The sequence below is a fragment of the Myotis myotis genome, unplaced genomic scaffold, assembly GCF_014108235.1.
Source record: "Myotis myotis isolate mMyoMyo1 unplaced genomic scaffold, mMyoMyo1.p scaffold_m19_p_2, whole genome shotgun sequence".
Classification (NCBI taxonomy): Eukaryota; Metazoa; Chordata; class Mammalia; order Chiroptera; family Vespertilionidae; genus Myotis; species Myotis myotis.
Window position 1 is genome coordinate 211,139,632 of NW_023416324.1, and position 21,761 is coordinate 211,161,392.

The following is a 21,761-nucleotide window of genomic DNA, read 5'->3' on the forward strand; positions in this document are numbered from 1 at the left end:
GACAGGTGTGAGGAGGTGGGGCTCACACAGAGCCCTGGGCATGTGCATTCTGCTCTCTGGCTTCTGGGCCTGACGGGGACCCTCCTCCGGCCTGGCTGAGTGCTCAGGGCCCAGTCGCAGCTGCCCAGTGGCCCAGGTGTAACTACTGAGGGAGAAATCAGCGCTGTTGTCAGCCACTGAGGTTGGGTGGTTTGATATGGCCAGGATGCTGAAATCCAGGGTGCCATGTGCTACCATGTTTTTCAAAGGAATCCTGCTGATAAAAATGCTTGGACTCATTCTTCTACCCTAATTCCCCCACCTTACACATGAGGAACTAGAGGCTCAGAGAAGCGATATTACCCTGGCACCAAAGTCCCCCGCTTTCCTGGTAGCCGGGCTTGGCCATGACCCGATGGTCTCCATCCCAAATCAGATGCATCATGGGACACGCTTCTAAGAGCGTGCGTATCTCCCATATGTGGCTCTCGATGCGCCTTCTGGAAAGCCCGGCGTGCACTGTGCAGTTGTCCTCCTGAGGCCAGACCCTCCAGGCCCTCGGAGCTCTGGCAGTGACACCCCTGCAGGAAGGCAGAGGCTGTGTCCCTGCACCCCCAGTGGCCAAAGGCAGGAGGTGCCCAGGTTTGTCCATGAAAAGAGTAAGTTCACGCACCCACAGGAAGAGTTCAAGGGCTCAACTGGCGCTGACCAGGGCAGCTTTGCCACGCCCTCTGACCATTGCTCCTTCTCCTGGGAGATGACTGTCCCGTAGAGGGTGTGCTCGATGCTCATGGAATCAAGGCTTTCTCTCTGCAGAGCTGACTACAGGGTCAAGCTTAGATCTGATCTAAAATAACTCCACACTCACAAGCAGGGGTTACTTTCCCCATCGCTCTCCGTTCCAGGTTAAACCCCCTCATTGAACAATTTCCATTCATTTTAGTCTTCCTGCTCATTAATATTTTCACTGTATGAATAATGGCATAAAAATACTGTGTGCCAAGATTTCATGCACGTAGCAAATATTGGTTGGTTGACGACAAAACCCATAAAATCAAATATTGACTGTTTGATAAGATTCGTGGGCCATTCCATGATTCATCTGTCTATAAAAATACACACATTTATTAAGTCTGCACAATGTTAGCTTAGCTCTTTCGGTACACAGCCGTCTATCTGTATTTCTGCAGGCCAGCCCGGGTATCTGTTCTTTGCAGCATCAGAGTGGTTGATCTGTGCAGAGGAAAGAAAAGACTTGTATTTATTTGCTAATCCACAAATATTTAATGTGTCATTTATGAGCAAAGTCCTATAGCTGACAAATTCCCTTCTAGGATTAGTCACTTCCTAGAATGGATTTTGCCCCAACCCACTCTGGGTACTTGATTTTCTCTCAACGTGCTTCCTAATACAATTTGACCCAGGTGTTAATGAAGCTCCGGAACTTTCTGCCATGATGTAAGTGTTCTGTGATCAACACTGTCCAATAGAGTATCCACTAGCCATGCTTGGCTATCAAGTACTTGATATGTGTCCAGTGTGAGTGAGGAACTGAATTTTAAGTTTTATTTAACTTTAATAAATGTAATGCAAATTCAATAAATGTAGTAAGTTTAATAAAGGTAAATGCAAATTTGGTTCGTAGCTGCTGTATTGAACAGCATAGCTCTAACATTTAGTTTTCATTCTTTGGGAGTAGGACTACTCGAATATGTTACTGCAGAATTCCTAGCTCAGCAATGTGTGTCCGTATTGATGCGTGGTTAGTCCTTTATATCTTCAGTTTTCGCAGATAATGGAGTGTCTTAACTTAATGCTTAGAAGGAATAATATGCATTCCAAATGTTGGAATTCTAGTTGTCTATCTTTTTTATTTAACATCTTTGAGATAGAACTTACATACTATAAAATACACCCCAAGTGTTCACTTCAATGGTTTTTAGTATATTCACAGATATGCAACCATCGCGGTCCATTTTAGAGTATTTTCCTCACCTGAAAAAGAAACCACGGACCCATATGCAGTCATTCCCTGTCCCCACAGCCCTAGGCGTTCACTAGTCCACTTTCTGTCTCTATGGGTTTCATCTGTTCCAGAAATTTCATATTCTAGGAAATGAAATGAGCAGTATGTGGTCTTTTGTGTTTGGTCTTCTTGGCTTAGCATGTTTTCAAGGTCCATCCATGTTGCAGCATGTATCAGGACTTCATTTCTTTACATGGCTGAATAATATTCCAGGTATGGCTATACCCCATTTTAAAAAATATATTTTTATATATTAATAAGACATGTGGGCTGTTCCTACTTTTTGTTTTTTATGAATAAGGCTGCTATGCATATTCATGTACAAGATTTTGTGTGAACATGTTTTCGCCCTCTTGGGTATACAGTATATCTAGGAATGGGATTGTTAGGTCACATGGTAACTACATGCTTAATTTTTTGAGGAACAGTCAGAATATTTCCCAAAGCAGCAGTATTTTTAGATTTTTTTTCGAAAGTGTCTGAAGGTTCTACATTCGCCATATCCTTGTAAACACTTCTTACGATTTTTAAAAAAATTACAGCCCTCCGCATGAGGGTGAGGTGGTACCTCACTGAGGCCTCCATTTGCATTGTCCTGGTGGCCGATTATGAGCATCTTCTTGTGTGTTTACTGTCCCCTGAATATAAGTTCATTCAGATCTCTGCCCACTTTAAAATCAGGTTATTTGACTTTTTATTGTGAGCCGTAAGAGTTCTTTATACATTGTGGGTATAAGTCCTTCATTTGTAATGTTTTTTCTTCCTTTTCACTTTTTTTTTGGTGGTGTCCGTTGATGCACAAAAATGTTAAGTTTTGATGAAATGCAATTTATTCATTTTTCTTTTTTTGTTCATGCTTTTGGTATTGTAGCTAAGAAACCATTGCCTAATTCCAGGCCACAAAGATTTATGGCTTCATTTTCTTCTACAAGTTTAATGACTCTAGCTCTTATATTTAGTCATTTGATCCATTTTGACTTAATTTCCACATATGGTATGAGGTAGGACTCCAAATTCATTTTTTTTTTTTTGCATGTGGGTGTCCAGTTGCCTAGGCATCATTCCCTCACACAGTGGTTTCGGCAGCCTTGTCGAAAATCATTGACCATTGATCCTCTGGACGCCGGATTCTATTTCCTGGGCCCGTATGTGTGCTGTATGCCAGTACCACACCGGCTTGATTACTGTGGCTTTGTAGTGAGTTCTGAAATTGGGAAGCGTGAGTCCTCAACGTAGTTCTTCTTTCTCAAGACTGTTTTGGCTATCTGGATCTCTTGAATTTCCACGTGAATTTCAGGATCCACTTGTCAATTTCTATAAAAAAGCCAGCTGGGCTATGAAGGGGGAATTTGAATGTGCACATGAAATGGGGTCTCCATTTTCTCAGGAAAATCAGTGCGATGGGTGCACCCTCCCTGAACATCAGAATCCCCGCCTCTGGGGTTCCAGCTCAGTTGGCCTGGGCACTGGTGTTGTGTAAGGAGCTTAGGTGGGGAAGGGCAGGTGGGGCGGGCCAGTTGGAAGAAGCCGGTAGCTCCGGAAAGGCCTGGTTGCTCTGGGTTACTGGGCTCTCTGCTCAGTTCCTTGCTGAGCCCCACATGTCGCTCTCACTTCATCCTCATTTACTCGCATATGATAGGGGCTGGCCTTCCCCCTTCCCCACAGGGGATGATCCTGAGGCACAGAGAGGTGAAGTAACTTGCCTAAGACCACACAGCCGGTAGATAAAGCCTGGATTAGATAAAGGCTGGAGATCCGTAAGATGCCAGATTGGTACTGACCACGCCAGGGGTGGAGGAGAAGGTGGCCCTGTATCACTCCACAGAGGCAGCCTGAGGAAGGCCAAGGGCAAATGGAGCACATGCCCACAGCACAGCTGAAGAATCACCCAGCTTTCATTTCGTTACACAGATCAGAAAACTCAAGCCAAGAGAGGCGAAGCAGCTTGCACAGCATCACCTGTGGCCCCCGCAAATCTGACCCTGGACACCAAGCCCCTCTCCCAGCCGCACCTGGCACCCCTCGCCCCCGGCAGGTCCAGGCAGTGGGGCCCGGGGAGAGCCACCACACAGAGCCCAGGCCATGCTCACTCGTTAGGACAAGCCCGTGAGGCCTCAAGCACACTGGGTGTCCAAACCGATCATTAGCAATGGGTGGTCTGGGCAGGGGCCCCGGGTAAATGCTCCTGGCTTCCCGGGGGAGGAGGAACAGGGAGTTATAAGGAGAAAAGGTGCACTTTAGCTGCCTGCTAAAATCCCCAGGGATTCCGAGTCCGGGGCGACTGCAGGGCATCTGAGGAGCGCCAGGGCTTCCCCTGGGCGTCTGTCACGAGTTACCTGTTTGTGTGGCTGCACCGAGATCACACCCATCCAGCCCCCTTCTCCCCCACCTCGGCGGTCCTGCCAACAGTGGAGAGGCCCCGCCACGCATCTGCTTCTGTTTCTTTAAAAAATGTTTTCATTGATTTCAGAGAGGATGGGAGAGGCAGAGGGAGAGACAGATGGAAGCATCATCAGTCGGCTGCCTCCCGCACGCCCCCTACTGGGGATGGAGCCCGCAACCAGGGCATGTGCCCTGACCGGGAATTGAACCCTGACCTCCTGGTTCATAGGTCAATGCTCAACCACTGAGCCACACCAGCTGGCTTCTATTTGTCTTCTTCCCAGACCCATCACCATGCAGACAGCGCAAGCAGGGGACTGGGACCAAACGTCCTCGCCTGGAGTCAGAAGCAACCCGTGGACACGCAAATCTCTGCCTCTTTGAATTCCTAGCTCCAGGAAAGGAGCCCCTTTGCCCAGGAAGGGTCAGAGGGCTCACCCCTTGGCAGGCAGCCAGCTCCCCACTTCCGAAGCCCCGGTGTTTTGGCCCCGGATCCGGAGAGCGGCACCATCTGAAAGAGGCTGTGCCATCGTCCCCAGAGGCGTCAGCTCATAAATCCCATGACAGGTCCCCAACCCTCAGCTGCGACTTTCACAGGCCGTGGAGCTAACACATGAGAATGCCATTCCTTTGCTGCTTACTTTTCTTCGATAAACGACAGGCCTTCAAGTCAATCATGAACAAGCTACAATGAAAGCCTTTATCCGGTGTTTGGTGCCTGCCCTCCCATCTTATTTTGTTAATCCATTGATTTGTTAGAGCGTGAAAGGGGGGGGGGGAGAAACATTGATGTGACAGAGACACATGGATTGGTTGCTTCCAGCATAAGCCCCAGCCAGGCCGGGGGTGGAGCCTGAAACTGAGGTACTTGAATCGAACCCAGGACCATTCAGTCCACGGGCGAACGCTCCACCCAGTGAGCCAAACCGGCTAGAGCTGGTGCGAAACTATTTTAAATGCTTCGGGCGCACAGGCGCGGTGGTCTCCGAGCCGCATTAGCAGTAAGCAGTGTTCCCTTCCCCACACGGAGGCAAAGCAGAGAGAGGCCTGTGTTGGCCCCAGCATGATGCAAAATCAGTCTCAACAGCCCACTAAGCATTTTCTACTTTTTTGTTTTGTTAATCCTCACCCGAGGATATTTTTCCATTGACTTTTAGGGAGAGTGGAAGAGAGAGGGAAAGAGAGAGAAACATCAATGTGAGAGAAACACATCCATCGGTTGTCTCCTGCCCGAGGAGGAGGAGCCTGCAACCAAGGAATCGAACCCGAGGCCCAATGCTGATCTAATGCTGATCTAAGGGGAAGGGTTCCGTTCTCAGCATGGACGGTTTCACCCATGACACACCCAGCACCTACCGAGTGGAAGGTGGGATTTTCCCAGATGTAGGAACAAGGAGCCCTGAGTGGAGGGGCGAGCACTCAGACCAGGTGCCCACCCCGCACATGGCCCTGGCGGCACACACTCTACGCAGGGACGTAGTTAGAGACGGGGAGTTGTAACCGACTGGCAACCTTTCAAATGACAGCCCCTGCTACCCTAACCACCTGTGGGAAGGGACATTTAAAAACCACTCACCCTGTGTACGTTGGCATAGTGACAGATGGTTACTAGACTGTGTGTGGTGAGCACATTGTTCGGTGTATAAATGCTGCATCCCTATATTGTACACCTGAAACTAATGTAATATCGTATACCAACTATACTTTTAAAAAACAGTGACGACAACCACTCACCTTCTCTCTCTCGATTCCTGCAGGAAGTTCAAAGCCCTTCGCTGTGAGAAATACCCAGCTGGACCTGAACCGTATGTTCCTGATTTCTTTGCTTCCAAGCGCTTCTATGGTCTTCTTGGCGTCCTCCTGCAGTCTGGGGGACAGAGGAGAGTGACTGAATGTCTCCCGTGGGGACTCCTGTGTGTCCCACTGTGTTTGTCCCAGCACAGAGGTCTCCAAAGCCACTCATTTCCTGGGGCGGGGGGCGGGGGGGGGGCGGGGTGTGTGTAGGAGGCGGGGTGAATAGGAGGACAGGGCACCCAAACTGGCTGCGTGGGTCAGATTTCTAGTCACTGCTGGGCACAGCCACGCATGCTCACCGGCTGCTGCCATCATCGTGGGTCACCATGAAGAGCAGGGACTTCGCAGGCGCGCCCTGAATGAACTTGGTCATGGGTCCGGAGTAATCTGTCGGGTCAATGCAAACCAGTTTTAGGAGTGCTGTTGGCTGAGGCTCTCGCCCTAGGTGCTGCACCTCCCTGCCCTCAGCGTCCGTAGCCACTGCGATCCTGATTCCTGGAGCTCCTCTCTGGACCAGGCATACGGCCCGCAGCTGCTGGGCTTCCACATGGGACCGTCCGAGGTCAGAGCACGATCGGATCAGGAAGATGCTACTGATCAACTCGACACCAGCAGCCACTTTGGTGGCACAGGCAGCGCGCCCCCACCCACGTGTGCGCATCCCAGTTCGGAGTGGCTCCGGCACCCATGTGCAGGACAGAGACAGGAATGCAGACCGGGCCTTGCCTGGGGAAGTCTTGGCTAAGGGGGCTGCCTACTGTCTTACAGGATAAAAGAAAGGCGAACCTCTGACCCTACTCTTTACCCCTGGGGCTGGGTGCTGATAGTTGTTGCCGGAAGCCAATTCCAGCATGACAGCAGGGCTGCATCCGGGAATGGCTGATGGCATTTCCCCAAACCTGAAAAGGGATGATTGTTTGCTGCCAGACAGCTCAGGGCATCTTAATCTACATGTTATTGCCTCCTACTGGCCAAACACTTGAACAGCCATAGGCTAATTCTCACCCATTCTGACAATGGACTCTGTACCAAACCCTGACCCTTTGAAGTGTATCTCCACCTCACCTCAGGACAATTTGTGTTAATAAAAAGCATGGGGTCCTGAGACTAAGGCAGCCTTGCCCCGCAGGCCAAAAAAAAAAAAAAGACCGTACCCTTTTATGTAATGACTAGGGGCCCGGTGCACGAAATTCGTGCACTGGGTGTGTGTGTGTGGGGGGGAGGGGAGTGTCCCTCAGCCCAGCCTGCCCCCTCTCACATACTGGGAGCCCTCAGGCGTTGACCCCCATCACCCTCCAATTGCAGGATCGGCCCCTTGCCCAGGCCTGACGCCTCTGCCAGAGGTGTCAGGCTTCGACAGGGGACCCCCACCTCCCCCCGATCACTGGCTCTGGCCCCCGCCCAGGCCTGAGGCCTCTGGCCCAGGAATCATGCCTGGGCAGGGGACCCCATCTCCCTCTGATCACTTGCTCCACCCCCCACCCAAGCCTGATGCCTCTGACCCAGGCTTCAGGCCTGGGCAAGGGGACCATCATATCCCTCCAATCCCCGGCTCCGCCCGCCACCCAGGCCTGATGCCTCGGCCAGAGCAGTTGACCCTCATCACCCTCCGATCGCCGATCACTGTATCGGCCCATAGCCCAGGCCTAATGCCTCTGGCCTAGGCGTCCGGCCCAGGCAGTGGGGACCCGCAACTGCAGCGGCCCCGTGATCGTGGGCTCCGCTTTAGGCCCAGGCAAGGGACCCCTAGCTCCCGGGACTGCCAGCTTTGACCATGCCCAGCTCCCATCGCTGGCTCCCCCTCTACTTCCTGCTATCACTGGCCAGGGCGGCAAAGGCGCCTGATTCTCCGATCATGGCTGGGGGGCAGGGCAAAGGCGGCCCCAGGGCTGCCTTTGCCCTGCCCCCCAGCTCTTAGCTCCCCCCTGGGTTTCCGATCACTGTCAGTGGCAGGGGGCTTCTTCCTGCTTTCCCTTTCGCCTCCCTGCATTGTGCCTACATATGCAAATTAGCCGCCATCTTTGTTGGCAGTTAATTTGCATATAGCCCTGATTAGTCAATGAAAGGGGTAGCGTCGTACGCCAATTACCATTTTTCTCTTTTATTAGTGTAGATGTTTACTTTGAATTTATATTAGTTCACACAAACACTCCATCCATGCTTTTGTTCCGGCCCTCCAGTCCAGTTTAAGAACCCATTGTGGCCCTCGAGTCAAAAAGTTTGCCCACCCCTGGACTAAGGAGATCTTAGTTTCTTAAGTGAGCCTCCTCTGACTCCCAAATGCCTTTCAAAATTATATTTCGTCTCTGGACTCTTTAAGTTACGCACAGCCCCTTCTCCGGGTTGCTGAACCCTTCTAGATGCTGGAATGAGAACCCCGGCAAGTTGTGCTGAAGTTACTGCCAAGTAAAGATGCACCATTCCCACCGAGAGGCACAGCATTTCTCATGACTCTCCTTCTTCTTACAGAGACTTGTTAACAACTCTCAGGGATGGTATATTCTGACAGGCAACATGTCCAAGACCCAGTGCCCAGAATGCAGCGACGCTGAAGGAGAGCGGGGGTCGCGGGGCCCGGGAAGGAGCCCACAGGCCCAGCGGGCACCAGGCCCAGGACGGAAATCCCGATGATATTCAGGCCGGATGCTGATTGCATTATTTTACAAAGATTTGATTTGAAACTGTCTCTTTCCGTTATCCAAGGAGGGAAGGGAAGGAGAAGATTCAGGACAAGTGTGACCAGAGGAAAGGAATTTTCTAGCGAATGCCTTCAAACGGAATGACATGAACCCAGAGACCAAGAGGACTGATGGAGGGACGACCGTTCTAGAATACGCAACACGAACTTCTGGCAGTTTTCTTAGCAGACAACTTAGTAAGAACGTTTGGCAATTTTGCTTGTGTTTTTTAAAATCTTGATTTATGTTTAGAACTCATTTAAATGTTAACAGGAAAAGAGTTTTCTTACCTCCTTCATACATATCAAAATACCGCGCTTCTATCACTTTCCCAGTCACATCTGAAAAGAAAAGGAACAGCTTTTAACGGAAAGCGCGTCGGGACTCGGGGTGCATCCGTGGCGCCAGAGTTCTCAGCGTGGCCTGTTCTGTCCCCGTCTCTTTCCCGGGAGCCTAAGATGCGCTGCCTGCCCTGGTGCTGCCGATGTGGGGGGTCAGAGAGACGCTCCTCCGCTGCCCTGGCTGCCTTCCGGCTGCTTCCCACCAGATTCCATCCTACGCTTTCCTGTTGCACCTTCCTCTTCCCACACAGACCCCAGAGTTCCCGCCCCAGGGCTCTCTGCTGTGGGCTGCAGGCTCCCCTCCAGATCACCACTCTGGGCACCTTGGGTTCCTGCAGCCCCCCCTGTCACTGGACCACGTGCTCAGCTTGCTTTCAGAGACACCCCAAACCTGCGATCGTCAGGGTCCCCAGTGGCGGTCATCTTTCCCAGGCCTAAGGGGAGGCCGAGCTTGGCTTCCCTGGAGGCCCTCGTCCCTTCTATCACACAGAGGCAGGAACTGGCAGATGTGTCGCCTTCTGCTGGGCCACCAGGAATCTGAGAGCCAAAGGTGGGGCCCAGGTCTGCTCCTCTGGTCTCACCGCCTCTGCCAGTCCCCCTGGTTTTGTCTTAAAAATCTATATTTGGCTTCATTGTGTGTTCTTTGGAACTACAAATAATCTGTAAAGTGAGGCGTTGGAAAAATAAATATATAATTTTAAAAATTCATCAAAATATAAACCTAGACTAGACTGAGTGCAAAAACCATCGAAAACCCAAGGTATCTGGGAAAGATCCCATCAGAGTCTTTAGAAAAGCTTTAAAGAAAATATTTAATAACTTACAATTGACAATGGCAATATTTATTCCTCTCCCAACATTTCCAATCTTTTCTCCTATGAGCCTGAAATGTAAATAAACATTAGTCAAAGGACTCCTTTCTTACCAAGCCCAGGGGAAGCTTTCCCCCCTCCCGCCCCCCCTCCCCACCCAAGATCTTCTCCTGGCAGTCGCTGCCACTACCACTGTCACTGACAGACAGTCACTGCCAATACCATTGCCACCTACCGCACTCCCTCCCTCACTGACTTGCCCTGACAGTCACCTCCACACACATCTTCCCCAAGTCCCTCAGGGAACCTGGAAGCTGCACTGAATCTTATAATTTAGACAAATGGCCAGGGAGAGGACAATCTCAGATTTGTTTAGCACAGGCTTTTTACAAACTTTTTTTCTTCCACCGGGTCCTCAACCACCTCGTGAGCGTTCATTGTTCGGCTTTATTCATCTGAAGGGAAGGGGTGGGCCATGAGAGATGTTTTTTGTTGCTCTTTAAAATTTTGCTTTTACTCTATGGCTACAGTTTCTTTGTTTTGCTAAAGGTCATACATTAACTAAGGTACAGGCATGTTTAAAAATGCCCTTTTAATAAATGTAAAGACAAAATATAGAGAAAGTCTTTACAACACCAATATATAAAGGATCTTATAAATCAATAAAAATGGCCAAGAGATATGAAAAGAGAGTTCATAAAAAAATAAACACGAGGACTCAGCATAAAGAGATCCTCAATTCACTCATGGCAAGAGCAATAACAAAGTAAAAATCTGACCTGAAACCCGAGTTTCGTCTCACACAATGGCAACTGTCAAAGTATTTGCCCACATGTTGTGTTTGGACAGACGGCGGGGAAACAGCCATGCTCGTCAAGGCTACTCTGAGTCCTCTGAGAAGCAGGGAGCAGAGCAGGACTGAGCGCACAAGAGCCTTCATTAGGGGAAAGGCCTCCAAGGGAAGAAGGGGAGGGCGGGGAACTGGGGAGAGCCGGTCAGACCACATTGCAAGTCCGAGCCGAAGTGAAGACAAGAGGGAAGCAGCTTGGGTGGACCAGGCCGCCCTGCAGTCTCCGGAGAGCTCAGCAAGGCCAGGGCCCCCTGGTGCTTGTCTTCCAGGGATGGGCCCGCCTGGGACCCCGGTGCCGGTAGACTCTCTCCTTCACCAAACCCTACTCCGGCTCCCCAGAGCTCTTTTTCAACGAGGCCTAACTTTTGGACTTCCGCGTTTATCTCTGCATTGTCCAGCTTTAGCAAGAATTCTGCTAAGTCGGGTTAACTAGAACGCCCCGCCTTTGATATCTGATCACCTTCCTTATTGATTGGGCTCCTCATCCCCCACTCCCCACCCTGGTGGTTTCTGACCTCCTGAGCCCACCTTCAGCAAGGAACCTGCTAGATTAGTTTAGCCAGGATTCCCTCCACCCAGGTGCTTCGTTCCTCTTAGTAATTTCCTGTTCACTGACCTCACCCTGCTCTTTGGCTATGATTCCCACTTACTGTGTTCAGAGTTAAGTCCATTCTCTCCCTCCCACTGCAAGACCCCGCTGCAGAGGTCCCTGCAGTGGGTGCCATGGCCCACCTTGAATAAAGTCTGCCCTACCATCATCAACAAGTGTCATAAATACTTTTTATATTATGTTTTATTTAAATACTAGAGGCCCGGTGCATGGTGGGGGGCGTGGCCTGTGGGAATAAGCTGCTGTGGGAGTGCCGCTCATCCTGGTCAGCTGAGCAGCACTCCCACTGTGGGAGCGCACTGACCACCAGGGGGCAACTCCTGCATTGAGCATCTGTCCCCTGCTGGTCAGTGTGCGTCATAGCGACTGGTCGATTGGTCATTCCGGTCGTTCCGCTGTTGGGTCGCTGGGCTTTTATTATATACAATGTTTTTATTGATTTCAGAGAGAGGAAGGGAGAGGGAGAGAGAGGTAGAAACATCAATGATGAGAGAGAATCACCGATTGCCTGCCTCCTGCACACCACCCACTGGGGACCGAGCCGGCAACCTGGGCATGTGCGCTGACTGGGAATTGAACTGCAATGCTTAATCACCGGAGCAGCCTATGGAAGCATGGCCTCAAGCAAACGTGCTATAAATTTCAGAATGCAGCTATGGGGCCTCTGGGTCTGGAGACCTGAGAAGCGCATTCCCACGGTTGGTTACCACACTCGAACATTGCCGGTCGGAGGCTAACTATGGTTCCAGGCAATGACCTCAAAATTCGAAGTAGAGATCATTTCTAATTTAGGAATGTATACTCAGACAAACTATTCCTTCATTGTGAGGGGGAATGACTATATTTTAAACATGAAGAATCTTTAAAAACTTTACCTCTCCTTCTACCCTTTTCTCGGGATGTTAATAGAGGACGTGCTCCAGCAAAACATGGGAGGAAACTGAGAAAGTGAGATGTGTATTCTGGGAATGGGGGCTGCAACTCCAGAGAGGGAGGCAAAGGTCACCCCAGGCTGATGGTGGAGAGGGATGCCTGGTGCCCGGTGCCAGCTGCGCCAGCCTCAAGAGCAGCCTGGCCGCCTGCAGTGCAATAGAGATCGCCCCATATCAGTGACCAGTACGAACAGAGTCCTTTTTAAAAGGGGAAATTTGGACCCAGATACACAGAGGGACATGATGCAGACACGGGAAAAGACCACCACCTACAGCCCAGTGCAGGGGCCTGGAGCAGGTACTCCCTCCACCCTCACAAGGAGCCAGCCCTGCCCACTCCTCCATCTTGGACTCCAGCCTGCTGACTGGGGAGAGACACATTCCTGTTGTTTGGGCACCAGCCTGTGCTCTTTGTTGTGGCAGCCCCGCCCCGGTGGGAGAGTGCACCTGAGGCTAGGACAGCTCCAAGCTCAGGGTTTACTTAGGCTCTCTCGTGGGCAAGGTGGTCACACAGACCTGCAACCAGGAGGTGTGGGCTGAAAAGGGAAGCCACACCTGCCTTAATCCATGAGGATCATATAACAAAATGGAAGAAAACCTGCGTTCTGTTCCCATGACTTGGAAGGGCCATGACACGTGTTCAGAGAAGGCCACGGAGTATGAGCTAAGGCTTGTCTGACCTGCTGCCAGATGAGAGTTCAACACTGGGACACAGCCTCAGTCCACATCCTCCCGGGGAGCACAGCTGGCATTCTCAGTGCCCAGTTGCTCCCAGCCTTTGCCCAGGGTCAAGGACGTGCCCTTCTCTGCTGGGGGCAGACTGGCTGCTTCGTCAGCCTGAGAAGGGAAAGGATCAGGAGGCTCTGTTTTCCTTCCTCTCGTTGCTACTTACAGCTCATCCTCAAAGCAGATTTTGGCGTACTTGTCCCTGCCCCCGCCGCTGAGCAACCTGTAAGCGTAGGTGTTCGGGGGGCACGGGGACCAGTGGTCGCATTTTTGCCTCTTGGGGGCCGGGGCTGTAATGAACAAGAACATAACAGGTCGTGCGATGATTTATCGGAGGGGCCCGCTGTTTGGCCAAGAACAACGGTACTCTGCCCTAGGACTCACACCTGCATGGCCCAAGGTCGTGGGCAGAAACAGGAGTGGGGAAGGGGTCACCAATAGGAATGGTGGCCACCAATAGGAGCTTCAGAGAGTCCCTTAAAGTCACGAAGTTAATTTAATCTGCTTTTGTCTTAAAATAACAAATATACAAAAGGGAGGGGATGTTTTGCAGGTGGAACAAGTTTAAGAGTTGGGAATCACTGCCTATGGCTGGCTATTCAACTGACATCCTTGGCATGCGATGGAGGGAGACAGAAACCATGGCAACGAGCCCTTCGAAACGCCCGGCGTCAGAGGCAGCTCCTAGGGGAAGCTGTGTCCAGGAGAGACTCCTGATTTTGTGGGGAAATAGGGAAAATGAGAGAGCGAGCCCCCTGAGGGCGGCTCCCGTGCTCTGCTCAAGCTGCGGCTCCCGTGGAGCTGGGCCCCACCTCAGGCTGCACGCAGTTAGTCTACTGATTCCGGGCAAGTTCACTGTGAAAACCTTATCAAATACAGGCAACCCTGTCACAGTCGATTCCTAGAAAGTGGTTTTTTTGTTTGTTTGGTGTTCCATAAAAGGTAATTCAATCTGCGAAGGAATGGCTTTTATAAAAATAGTTTATCATTACTCAGTTCTCTATATTTGTGCAAATTGATTTTTAATAATTTACTCCCGCATTGAAAATATACCAGCATATCTGTTCACAAGATCTTGAAAAGGAGTGCAGATTATTCTTAGTGTCCACACATTACCAAATGTCATTTTTCATGGCTATTTGGTCATTTCACCTCATTCCCAATTTGAGTTGTATTCCAAACAAACACATTTTTATTTAACACAGCCTGCACGTGAAGTTTTTCTGTTTGTTTCCCTAACATGGGGTGAGTGGGGGGTTGGAAAGGAAGGAAATGGAAGATGTTATCTCCTCCCCCTCGTCATCGTCACCAACGTAAAATGGCCAGAACCCACTGCCAACCCGGAGCCCGGCGCAGCTACTAGTGGGCTGTGACCCGGACACTGACCTTTGAGGACGGGCCTCTCCCCGATGCTCCGGATGCTGTAGATGGCACTGGACAGGGGCACGTCTGGGACGAGCTGTGCCAGCAGGTACCCGGAGTACCAGGCGCACACGGAGGCGAAGATGAAGAGCACGGCTCTCAGGGCGCCTGCGGACAGACATGCGGGTGTGGATGCTCAGGACAGCGGCCACCAGGCAGCCCTGCCCCCCCACTCTCCTAGCCCCTCCCCCCCATGGGAGTCAGCAGGGTGCTCCTGGGAGGTGGGGGCAGACGAGGGCCCAGGGCTGCTTTAATGAACCAACACGCATGACGACTTAGTAGGCTTTGCTGGGGGCAGGCATTTGAGGTAGACAGACGCAGACACACGAACAAGATATGAGTGTTTTCCAGGCCGTGCTTTTATGTTCACTGCTGGTTTGGGTCTCAGAACTTCCCCAGAGGCTAACGTCATCGATTCCTCAAGTGGCCTTGGGAGCCACCACACCTGACATGGGGCCCGTCTTGCCCGGCTCAGTGGACGGGTGGGGGCAGGCGTCAGCTCTCTGGGGCTGGCCCTCCATTCCACACGCACTGTCCCACCTGCACTGCACCGGCCAGCTCCGCCAGTTGTTCTAGCGAACGATGGAGCCTAGAGGAGTTGTGGGAACTCCCCAGGTCATAGCTGGCCAGCGGCACATGCGGGCGGCCTCCAGGCTTGTGGCTGGCGGCTGGAGAGAGGGCGGCCGGTAGGGGCTGCCCTCCTGACCCGCAGGGTCTGCACTAACTGCTGGGGGTCAGTGTCAGAGCTGCACTGAATTGTGGGACACCTGGATGCTGTCAGGGGCTTGGTGTCTCCCCACCCAGCACCCTGAGCAGGGACAGGTGGGCAGTTCTCCCAGCCCCCCTTTTCCAAGTTCACAGGCATTGACAGAAGCAGGCCTCCAACCCGCCAGCACACCCCCCCCCCCAGGCTTCCTCCTCTCCAGGCGGTGACGACACGCAAACCTGCGTCTGTCACTGTCTGAGCTCAGCCCTGACCTCAGCTCCGCCGTTGCCTGCACCTGCAGGTCTCCCCTTCCCTGGGCGCGGCGGTGGTCCCCCCGCTGCTGTGTCTGATGGAGTCTGTATGCGCTTGTGGGCTCACTAGCTCAGGCAGCGGCGCCCACGGAGCTGGACGCTTCCATTTCCCCTCGACGGTTCGGTCTTTTTCCGAGTGCGTATTTCAGCATCAATGCTTTTTTCTATTTTCCAAACCACGCAGCCCCCAAGATTGTTAGAACGTTACGCAGGGAGGGCTTCCTCATGCGAAATCCCTGGACCGTGTGGCCACTGCCGTTTCTCGGACTTGGGGGGCGTCTCACAGCTGGAAAAAGCAGCTGCAGAAAGCAGAGGGGAGCCCTGGGTCTGGAGGTCGCTTTCCTGGAATCCTGTTGGCGCTGTGGCAGGCGCGGTGACCCGCTGCGGCTGTGTGTGCCCTCTCCTGCTGTATGGCTTTGTCGGCGCCTGTCCTCTGCTTCAGGACGCGCTCCTGCACGGATCCCAACCCATCGACCCACCCCCCTCCTCCTCATCCAGGCTCTCCCAACCTGCCAGGAGCCCCACTCTGGTGCAGCCCCGTGGCCTGCACGGGCGCCCTCATGGCAGCCATTCACACACCTTGTTGGTGTGGCACACCAAGGGCCCCCCTCCCTCCAGGACTGTGCCCTCACACCCAGGACGGTGCATGGCCCACAGAATGTTCTGGAAAGTGCTGTTGGTGGGTGACCGCTGGAGTCCCAGAGTCAGCCTCAATGGTGAGGTTCAGTGGAAACAATAGCCGCTGCGTAAGTCACAGCTGGACCCCTTCATCCAAGTGTCATATTTGAAGAAGGCCATTGGCCAGCCAGAGGCCAGTCAGAGGACCTGCCGGTCACAGGAGGTCTTCGAGCAAAGACTTGCTGTTTGGCTTGGAGAAGCTGAAAGGAACTTGACGCTACTCTCAGATGTGTGAAGAGCAGGCACACGGAAGGAAGACACAGCCCTGTCACCGGCTGAACAAGGACAGTAGATGGAAGTAACAGGTAGCGAAACGAAGCATGAAGGAGAAGCCCGCAGTCCTTACCAGTGGAACTGAAATCCAGGGCTGGCCGCCTGCAAGGTGGTGAGCTCCCCTCCCTGCGCACTTCCCAGGGCTCCTAGGAAGGCTGTGGGTGTCTGCGGGCTGGGAAAGGGGAGCCAGGATGGCCTCAGGGCTGGGACAGCCTGGCTTCCTGTGGTGGCTGGGGGAGCCAAGACCTAGACCAGAGCCACCCCATGTGGGAGGGCAGGTCCTGCAGCGAGGATGGGCACTGGCTGGTGCTGAGCCATCTGTAACCCAGGCACAGGTCTAACACAGTCACGGGAGCATCCGGGACGCCAAACAGAGGCAGGCGTAGGAGCCAGGAGGTGAGGGACAGAGGCACCTGGAGAACCATGGCCCATCCTGCCCATGGCCCAGCCTGCCCCTAGCCCAGCCTGCCTGTGGCCCAGCCTGCCCCTAGCCCAGCCTGCCCATGGCCCAGCCTGCCCCTAGCTCAGCCTGCCCCTAGCCCAGCCTGCCTGTGGCCCAGCCTGCCCCTAGCTCAGCCTGCCCCTAGCCCAGCCTGCCTGTGGCCCAGCCTGCCCCTAGCCCAGCCTGCCCGTGGCCCAGCCTGCCCCTGGCCCAGCCTGCCCGTGGCCCAGCCTGCCCCTGGCCCAGCCTGCCTGTGGCCCAGCCTGCCCCTAGCCCAGCCTGCCCGAGGCTCAGCCTGCCCCTAGCCCAGCCTGCCTGTGGCCCAGCCTGACCGAGGCCCAGCCTGCCTGTGGCCCAGCCTGCCCCTGATCCAGCCCGCCCCTAGCCCAGCCTGCCCCTAGCCCAGCCTGCCCGTGGCCCAGCCTGTTCATGGGCCAACAGCTGCACCAGGAGCTCAGTCCCTGCAGGTGAACGCAGAGCAGGCGGGACACTGGGCAGCAGTAGCCCCTGGGCCGGCACAGGTAAGGATCGGTCTTGGGAAAGGTGGAAGTCCAGGGACTCAGCAAAGGGGGGTCCTGGTCCCAGTGGGCCTGCCCTGGTGGGAGTGGTCCAGCAGCTTCAGAGGCGGAGCAGGGGGAGGAAGTACACAAAGTCCAGGAACCTTGGGTGATTCCGGAACTAGGATCCAACCTTTTCCCGAAGGTAATAAAGTCATCACCGGCTATCAGACACGGCCTCTCACGTGCTTCCACCTCAGAGCAAAGGCCAGTCTGGAGCGCGGGCAGGAAGTCGGGGAACTTCCTCCTGGAGACCCACGATTAGTATGTGTGCCTGTGTGCATGCCTGCGTGTGCATATGTGTGTGTGCCTGTGTGCGTGTCCCACCCTCACCCGCCTGCAGGCTCCCAGGGGTCTCAGGCTGGCCCTGGGGAAGAAGGCGATCCTCAAACCGACTCCAGGCGGGGGGACCTCAGGCCGCTGCACCCCTCCAGTCCCAGGGCCCAGGGAGAGCACCTCTGAAACCACCGCCAACGTGGAATTCCTTCAATCGAGGACACAAACCACATGCCCTCACCCTGGAGGTGGCCCCACCTCTACCTCTTGTCCTTGAGGGGCCAGGAGGGCTGAGGGGTGGATGGACCGTACTTGGGACTTGGCTGCTTTGTGGCTCCGGGCTCTGCTGTCGCCACTGTCCTAAGGCTGGGGAATGCCACACCGGGATGCCACAGCAGATGTGCCAGGCAACCCACCTGCAAAGGCTGACACGCTGACCTAATCCTGAGGAGGCGGGAGGGTGTGTGTCACAGGCGGAGGGGGCTGGCTCGGATGCCATCCACTGACCCTGCCCGTCCTGCCCATGAGCTGTCTCCCGGGCCAGAACTGGCGCTGGATGGATCCACCGAAACACCGCTTCCAGGAACTTTGCCAAACATTAGCTCACAAACTCAGCGGCGACACGGCTCTGAGTTTCTGCAGGTGACTTTTCTCCCACCATCCCCCACCCCCAGACAAACACACCCCGGGAGCTGCAGCAAAGCTTGCCCTGCAAGGACCTCACAGCTCAGGAGTGAATCAGGAGGTGGGGGGCGGGGCAGGGGGGGCCATGGGACCATATTCAGCATTTTCTACTAACTAAGCAGCAAAATGATGTTCTAAGTATGTAACAGAGAAAGTGAAAAATTCTCCCAAGATCGCGCTACTGAAATTCAGTGCCCGAGGGAGGCGTTTTCTCCCCCGAAAAGATACATATCTCCGCCTGTTTAGCCTACGATCCCACACGTTACCTACAACAGTTCTTAAATACATGGCTTTGTAGGAAACAGGACTGTTTTACACCGTCAATTAAAAAACCCTAACATGTGGCTGTCCGGCACTTTGGGAACAGAGCAGAAAGGTGGTGTTTAGAACTTTGTGGACGTGACCACACTGGATGGAAGTGCGGGTCTGACCCACACCGAATGGCCGGCGAGGCGGGGGGTGCCCTCACAGCGGCCGAGAACTTTCCATTCCTGCACAGATACGCTGCCTCGCTCCAGGCAGAACCCAGACTCCTTGGCGACAGAAGGAAAGCAGCACCGGCAGGAGGAAGGCTGTGTGCGAGGGGCGGGCGGTTCCCACTGACCCCAGGCCGGCTCGCGGCAGAGGGCAGAGGCCACGGCAGAAAGACAGGCTTTCAGAGAGAACATGACCGAGGAAATAATTGCCTTTTTCCTTTCTTCTTTCCTATTTTTTCCCCAAACATCCCACCATCTCAAGTAGCTTGATAAATGGAAAAATAAAACCAGCCTCTAAAAGCTGCTGCCGGACAGTTAGAACCCGGGACAGTGGGCGTCCCCTGCGAACCAGACCCCACTTCTCACTCACCTCACTGCCCCCTCATTGGACGTGTGGCTGAAGACTCCTGGCTCAGCAGGGGAGCCCAAGGGGAAGTCCCCGAGTGCCTCTGACCTGCAGCTGGCAGCCCCCATGCTGGCCCAGGGGGTGGGGGTGGGGCATCCCGCAGGCTCTCCCCTGGAAGGACCCCCACCCCAGCTCCTTGAGTCCCACTCTGTCTGCACTCTCCCAAACCTACTTTCCAGTCCAAACATCACCCTCACTGGTCCCCCTGCCAGGAATTCCAGGGGGCCAGTGGGGACAGGCAGGGGGGAGCCCAGGGCTGCCTGCTCCGCACCCCAGCCTATTCCCTCTGCGGCTTCCCACATTCCGGTCCCAGGTCAGAGAGAGGACAGGGCCCACCCTCTGGCTCAGCGGGTGGTCCCTGGGACAGAGAGGGGGCACTTCTTCCCGGGACAGTGGCCCCTTTTCCTCCTCTGGCGGTGGAGGTGACACTCACCGGCAGCCTTCAGGTTCATCTTCCAGGTGCTGCTCCCTGCCCTCCTGGCCTCAGGCAGCAGCTGCCAGGTGACTGGGGACTTCCCACATGCCAGGGCCAGGGCGGAGGACCAGGCAGCACGCCCTGGGCCAGGTGGCGGGGGAGGGCGGGCAAAAGGCAGACACCAGGCCAGGCAGGTGCGGCCCAGGGAAGTGCCCGGCTGCCTGGCAGGTGCGCTGGGTAGAGCCCAACCAGCTCCCATGCAGCAGCCCCTGAGGACCCTGCTCTCTGCCCAGCACCTGGGGGCCAGAGAGAATGAGCAAGGTTTGTTCTGGAGGGGGACTCTGTTCCCCTAATGGTTCATGGACCCAGCCCCCAATTTAATGTCTCACAGGGGAAGTGGCTGCAAAGGTAAGATGGTGTGAGCCTTTCAAACTTCAAAACGGAGCTCCCAGTGGCCCTGGGCCTCGGTGGGGCTCTTTGCTTCTCGCAGACCAGTCTCTGCCCACTGCTTTGCCAGAACCCAGCGGGTACACCACTTCCTGCTTTCTTCTTTACAGTGTGAGTGTGTGGAGGGGGGGGGGGGCGAGTGAGGAGGGGGTGATTAGAAAATATGGGGAAAGGACAACGCCCCAGGCCCCATGGTCAGTGTCAGGTCTGCAGGTCCTCTTGTTCCTACAGAGGCCAGGGGGTGCCAGGGTGGGGGTCAGGCAGGTGTTTGAAGAAAGCATTCCTTTTCTTCAATGTTTTGGAATAGTTTGAGAAGGGTGGGTATTAATTCTTCTTTGAATTTTTGGTAAAAGTCACCTGTGAAGCCATCTGGTCCAGGGCTTGCTTTGTTAGATTTTGCTGTTGTTACTCCTCACCCAAGGATATTTCTCCATTGGTTTTTAGTGAGAGTGGAAGAGAGAGAGAAACATCAATTTGGCTGCCCTGACCAGGACCGGGAATTGAGTTTGTAACTGAGGTACATGCCCTTGACTGGAATCAAACCTGGGACCTTTCAGTCTGCAGGCCGATGCTCTATCCACTGAGCCAAACCAGCTAGGGCTATTGGTAGATTTTTTTTATTACTGCCTTAATTTCATTTGCTAGTAATCAGTCTGATAAGATTTTCTGTTTCTTCCTGGTTCAGTCCTAGAAGGTTGTATGTTCCTAGGAATTTATCCACTTCTTCCAGGTTGTCCAATTTGTTGGCATATAATTATCCATAGTATTCTTTAATGATCATTTGTATTACTGTGTTGAAATCTCTCCTCTTTCTGACTTTATTTATTTGTGCTCTCTTTTTATTGTGATGAGTCTGGCTAGAGATTTGTCAATATTATTTATTCTTCCAAAGAACTAGCTCTTAGTTTCATTGATCTTTTCTACTGCTTTTTAATTCTCTGTTTCATTTATTTCCACTCTGACCTTTGTTATTTCTTTCCTTCCACTTATTTTAGGTTTGGTTTGCTCTATTTCTAGTTCCTTTAGGTGTAAAGTTAGGCAGTTTATTTGAAATTATTTTCTTGTTTCTGAAGGTAGGCATGTAAAACTATGAACTTCCCTCTTAGAACTGCTTTTGCTGCATCCCATAGATTTTGGAAGGTTGTATTTTCATTTTCATTTGTCTCAAGGGACTTTTGATCTCTTGTTTGATTTCTTCTTTGATCCATTGATTGTTTAGTAGCATGTTGTTTAGTCTCCATGTAGATGAAGTTCCAGAACCAACAAAACTGATCTATGGCAACAGAGGACAGAACAGTAGTTTACTGTGAGCATAAGGGTGGAAAGCTATTCAGTGGGAAGGCGCATGGGAAAACTCACTGGTGAGGTGAAAAGCTCCTTGTCTTTGCCTGGGCAGCGAGGACACAAGAATCCTATGCAAAACGGTACCGAGCAATATTCCTTTAGGAATTGTGTACTTTACTGCATATAAATTATACTTCATTAAAGTCTGTTATCAAAAAACAACAACAATAAATCCATTAAAATGATAGAGCGGA

General features: G+C 53.0%; 1 protein-coding gene across 1 annotated transcript; it reads right to left on the reverse strand.

Annotated features, from left to right (window-relative positions):
• Positions 1–863: 863 nt before the first annotated feature.
• Positions 864–20,212, reverse strand: FAM3B (FAM3 metabolism regulating signaling molecule B). Its single transcript, XM_036347024.1, has 8 exons — positions 19,795–20,212; positions 14,517–14,660; positions 13,297–13,420; positions 10,025–10,083; positions 9,150–9,200; positions 6,481–6,568; positions 6,122–6,254; positions 864–1,212 (listed from the first exon to the last, which is right to left on the reverse strand). The coding sequence occupies exons 1-8, from the start codon at positions 20,033–20,035 to the stop codon at positions 1,123–1,125; spliced, it is 930 nt and encodes a 309-aa protein (XP_036202917.1). The 5' UTR covers positions 20,036–20,212; the 3' UTR covers positions 864–1,122.
• Between the last annotated feature and the right edge of the window lie 1,549 nt (positions 20,213–21,761).

What these genes read in the sequence shown, in the direction of transcription:
- FAM3B (XM_036347024.1), bottom strand. Translation starts at nt 20,035, where the DNA reads ATGGGAGCTGGTTGGGCTCTACCCAGCGCACCTGCCAGGCAGCCGGGC. An exon ending in ATCTGCTTTGAGGATGAGCT is followed by an intron (nt 10,084 to 13,296) that starts GTAAGTAGCAAC and finishes TTTACATTTCAG; the next exon opens with GCTCATAGGAGAAAAGATTG. An exon ending in CACGATGATGGCAGCAGCCG is followed by an intron (nt 6,255 to 6,480) that starts GTGAGCATGCGT and finishes TCTGTCCCCCAG; the next exon opens with ACTGCAGGAGGACGCCAAGA.